This window comes from Sinocyclocheilus grahami, unplaced genomic scaffold (assembly GCF_001515645.1).
Source record: "Sinocyclocheilus grahami isolate Dianchi unplaced genomic scaffold, SAMN03320097.WGS_v1.1 scaffold8141.1, whole genome shotgun sequence".
NCBI lineage: Eukaryota > Metazoa > Chordata > Actinopteri > Cypriniformes > Cyprinidae > Sinocyclocheilus > Sinocyclocheilus grahami.
Genome location: NW_015511902.1, coordinates 2,155 through 7,623, shown reverse-complemented (window position 1 = coordinate 7,623; position 5,469 = coordinate 2,155). Strand labels below are relative to the sequence as shown.

Here is a 5,469-nt window from a genome sequence, read left to right as displayed (position 1 = left end):
TGTTCCACTATTGCCTTTTGCCATGTCCTTCATTTCAATCAGCACAATCTGAACTGAAATAGTCATGTCAGGCTAATGTGACAAGAGTCTGAGGTATATTTCTGGTCTCCCAGTAATTTGGGCAGTAAACCTGGGTCAGACATGAAGTACGCAGTATCACAATTGTCTTTAGGAGCCCGGAGTGAGGTGAGATGTTAAGTGGCATAAATGATAGAAGAAAAGGTGTGGAATGTCAGAGGGAGCAAGGCAGAGCGCCAGACGAGGCCACGGCCGTGATTCCCCTCCCTGAGGACAGTTATCACAATACAACAACCCCATCAGAAGCACCAACCTGATCCTCTGCCCACTGAAATGAGAGTCCTCTATAAATCAATGCAATCATAATAATTCCAGTAATACGGGAGCTCAAATGAGCGCTATTACAGCTCAATTGTATCATATAATGAAGGGTAGAGGCTCTGTGTGATTTTCTGGCTGTTATCTCTACATTCCTCTGCGGCAGGTCAGGAGTGTGATACTCCTCTCAGTGCCGCTGAAGCGGACAGCCGTAACCTTTGACCCCAGCACAGGCGGGTTTGGGCTGCAGGAATGTGCTGGCAGTGGGAATGGGCTGCTCCAATCTGAGCAGATCAGCACAAAGAGACTCTATGTACAGAGTGCAGAACACGACAGGCTGCTGGCTGTACAGCTTCTCACAATGTGATGATGCCAGATTGTCCTGGCCACTGCACTGCTAATAATGATTTCCTAATCAGTCTTTTTTGACATTTTCCAGCAGAAAAAAAAATTAAACATGGTAAATAATTTTTTTTTTATTATTAATCCATTATTTCTTGTTTGTCTTATCTTACCATTTTTATCCATCATTTAGATATTTAATGCACAGTTTAAGTAGTTTTAGTATTTTACTTTTCTGCAGGGTGGAAGTTTAAATAATGGAATACTTCACTTAAAAATCTAAATTCCCATTTATTCACCCTCATACCATTCTAAAGGCATTAGGATTTTTTCATTTAACAAAAAAGGAGAAATGGCAAATTATGCAAATTTGGTTCAAGGTGTTATTTTCCATTCAATGAAAGCATATAGTAACCAGAGAAAGCTCTCGAATCTCATTTGCATGTCTGCAAATTCAAATTTGGTGCATCAATATTTAGTTACGAGACAAGCAAGGACCTTAATGTTATTGACCTCAAACATTGCGGAACACATCTTGATGTGCCGGGTTTGACTATGCACAGGCTTGAATATGATTCTGGAGCTACAGGGGAAGGGTTAGAAGTTATTGGTGAATTAATAAAATTTGCGTCTCTTCCACCAACAAAGCTACTGTAAAGGTGCAGTCACTATTGGTCTATTGTCAATAGAGTAGCGATGTATAAAACATAGCTCATATCAAAGTCACCTTCAAGCGAAGCAGCTTTCTGTTGGTCAGTGCAGCAAATTCACATGGCCAACATTAACATGAGCAAAACGTGTGTGGGGAACATTTTCCCCCTTATATGAAACTCCCGATCAATTCCTACTGAAATCACTAGATTTCACCAGCAAAATTCTGCAGAGCAATGGTAAATGTGACTGTGAATCAGAAGAATTTAAAAATTTGGTTTGCATTAACTGCATGGACTATTTTCATCTTAATAATACATTTGTTTATTATGAACAAGCTGCTTTTAACTTCACTTGTGGATTATTGTGATGTTTTTATCAGCTGTTTGGACGCTCATTCTGACGGCACCCATTCACTGCAAAGGATCCATTGATGAGCAAGTGATGTAATGATACATTTCTCCAGATCTGTTCCGATGGAGAAACAAACTCACATAAATCTTAGATGGCCTGACGGTGAGTGAGTAAATGTTCAGCAAATTTTTATCTTGGGGTGAACTATTCCTTTAAGTTGCTCTTTGATTATTGTATTATATGGAAAAGAACAGCATGAACATTCATTCAAAATTTCTTCTTTCGTGTTTGTCAGAAGAAAGAAAGTGAAATATTTATGAAATGACCTGAGGGTGAATAAACAATGATGGGCTTTCATTCTGGGGTGAACTACTCATCTGAAAATGACATCTGACAGTTTTTTTTTTAGAAAATTTATTTTATTGTCTGTTTGACTCAATAAGGAAAGTAAATATGGTTTGAGTGTGATATAGACAGTACAAAGTGTCAATCCTACCTTCTCCATGTTAGGTTTGATGCAGCGCACAAAGAAAGGGTTGGAGGCACTTAAAGTGGCCATCAGTGCATGAAGAGAGTCCTGAAACACACAGTCACAATAACACTAAATTACACCCTTGCACAGGAAAGTAACAGCACCAAAACTGCCGTTCAGCAACCACAGTTGCTATTTGCTTGTCCGTCCCACATCTCCTGTTGAGGAGGGCAGTGACAGGGCTAGTATTTACCCAGTAACACCAAGGACCCTTCAACCTGGCACTCTGTCCCACAGTCTTAGACTGAGAGGCTCCAGGCCGGCTTTAATGACAGGGGAACAGGGGAACATGCACGGACCCTATCAAACCCTTGTGCCCGGTTTGTGGGTAATCCCCTGGCTTTGAGAGCCACAGTACAGGGGCAGCTGCCAAATCCCCTGCACGGCAGTTATGACATGTAAAGCCCCGTAACCCTGCAAATGGGCAGATATACAGGGACACAGACAAAAGGACTAAACACACACACGCAATGTACACATACAGTCACACAAGTGCAGAAAAATAAATGAAAATTTCTGCTAGGTTTTCACTCATATCCTGGAATGTCCACCCAAAATATTAAGCCCACACATGAGAACAGAACACCCATACAGTATATTATCTCTGTTTCAAAACTTACTGAGCTGCCTCACTGACTACTGTCCACAGACTAGGTTAGGTATGTTTTGAAGCACGGCAGCTAGTTTGAGCTGGTTTAAGCTGGTCCTTAGTTGGTCCTGAGCTGGTTTAAGTTGGTCCTGAGCTGGTTATGAGCTGGTTTAAACTGGTGCTGGTCCTAAGCAACTAGCTCCTGCTCAGGACCAGCTTAAACCAGCTGCCATGCGTCAAAACAGACCTAACCAGCATATGCTGTTTCTTTCAACAGAGAAGGCAGCTATCATTTAAGGGAGCATCGTAACTGTCATGAAACCCAGTAAATTACTGATTTTGAGTATTTTACATAGGCTGCATTTCCTCGTTTCAAACTAAAAGGACTTCACACACGTGTGACTTAACAACTGATTTCAATAGAGTGCAACAGTGGCCGACCACTTTTTTAGCAGCCTTGGTTCCGGATTTTTCTTTTCTTTTTTTTGGTCTGTCTTTTAAGGGTTAACAGTCAGGGTCATTTAGACTGCTGCACTCTATAGAGTTTGATGATCTAATGGCTCAATACTCTTGTCCTGATTCTTTCAAAATATAGTTTCACAGTTGTATAAAAACATCAGATGGTGCATTCAGATCATTGACTCTGTGTCTTACCCTGAACTGAGAGCTGACGGTGGGTTTGCGGCGGGCAGTGCCCATCTTCAGCGTCTCATCTCCATTCCTGCTACCAACACGCTCAAACAGGTCATAGATGAAGTCAAGCCTGAGAGACACATAATATAGAGACAATATCACTCACAAACATCATTCATATCAGCAGAAATGTAGATCAGCAACAACTGCTTCAAAGTAGCTTGATGTTTAAGTTCAAATTTAGATGAATGTACATAGGAAATTGTATATCTTAGGCCCAGCAAGTTTTTTTGAACAGCTTTTTGCCTTTATTACATGATTTTAAATGGTCCTTCAGTATGTCAAATTCATTTCAAAAGTATATATATTCCAAGTAGTCTCTTCAAGAGCAGGTCATATGGGTTTTCAAAAAATATATTTTTTGCAGTTTGTAACATAGCTATCCTTCAATGTAAACAGTCTGCAACGTTGTTAATCAATAAAGTGCATGATAAATATATTGTCTCTCAAAAGAAAGAGTCGACTCTGAACCGCCTGAACGAGTCGTCATATTTTCGAATCTTCTGCCTGTTACCGGTATACGTCACAAGGTAACACATTTGTATAATACCTGCCTGCCCGCGAAATATGAACACTCTGACCTGCCCACAAACACTTCCGCTAGTTAGTGTGTTTACATCATGTCGAGAAGACGCAGTGTTTTTCAGCCTCACTCAGCATACTAACACAGTTGCCACACTTGCACCTCAAATAAGTAAATAATAATAATAATGAATGCAATAAAACTGCTGTCATATCACGTAAAGTACCACATGCAAAGTTTAAGCTTACCACTGAGAAATATCCTAATAAAGTCTTGCTTGCGATGGAGTTTCCGGTTGAGCATCGGTATCATCCTCGGACTCTGGCTCGAATTGATAAGGTAATATCGATGCCATTTTTGTAACCTTATAGCATCTTTGTTAGAGTGACCAGATTTCTCATGGTTCAATACGCGACGGGGGGAAGGGGGGTGATATATGACCACGATATGAGAAATTTTATTTCATGATATCTAAATGATATATGTATACACCCACACACATCACATGTACATAATTATTTATTACATAAATATAAAGAAGCAAATTACAAACCATAAGACAAATACAATAGATACAAGTTAAATATTAAATTAGCTCATTTTCTAATACAGTAGGTTTAACATGTAGGCTATACATTTATTTAACATCTTTTGTTGTTTGATTAACATTAATGAGACAGACAGGTATTTAATTAGGCTGCTGTCCCTTTAAGACTGAATGAATGTAATATACTGATACATATATCCGGTTTTCACCCACCTGTTTACGTTCACTTAAGCCATAACCGACTGTATTTACGTGAGATACTCCACATGATGGAGATTGTGACAGATGTGTGTGTATTTAACAATAAAGGCCCAAGGAGAACTGATCGCAGAACTGGGAGAGCGAGCGGCCGAGAGAGCGCTTCTGTGTGTCATTCAGCGTGATTCCTATCTATCCCAGCTTCACTTACTGCAATCGATAACAAATTGTGATTGGATGGTAATTTTGTCCTACGACAAGCTTAGTTACCTTTGATTAGGCTGTTCTCACGTGAGAGAACACTTCTACTACTTGCTCTGATCACCCAGTCGTAAAGATATTTGGAAATACGGGACAAAACATGATTTTTTCAAAATAAGTCCGGACACTAAATTAGAGCTGAAATACGAGACTGTCTCAGGAAAAATGGGACGTCTGGTCACCCTATCTTTGTTTACAAGTAACCCTCCGGAGCAAAAACTCAATTATGGTAATGGACGTTTAGTTTCTGACACGCATTGTATACGGAAAGACCAATCACAACAGACTTGGCCAGCTGACCAATCAGAGAAGAGTAGGCTTATGGAAGGGAGGGGTTTACAGTTCTTAAGCTCAGAACTGCTTCAAACTAATCGTTTCGAAATCATTGAAAAAATGATTCTAATATTAAATGTATATTCTGAGAAACTTACAATGTTTTCTGA

General features: G+C 39.8%; 1 protein-coding gene across 1 annotated transcript in view; it reads right to left on the bottom strand.

Moving 5' to 3' along the window:
- Positions 1-5,469, bottom strand: part of LOC107577988 (unconventional myosin-X-like) — a gene marked incomplete at its 3' end in the record, with an annotated part of 8,964 nt that overhangs the window by 1,447 nt on the left and 2,048 nt on the right. Inside the window, exons 3-4 of the mRNA XM_016264003.1 lie at positions 3,459-3,567; positions 2,180-2,260 (exon numbers count right to left, since the gene is read on the bottom strand). Coding sequence (XP_016119489.1) covers positions 2,180-2,260; positions 3,459-3,567 — 190 coding nt within the window. The remainder of the gene's footprint in view (positions 1-2,179; positions 2,261-3,458; positions 3,568-5,469) is intronic.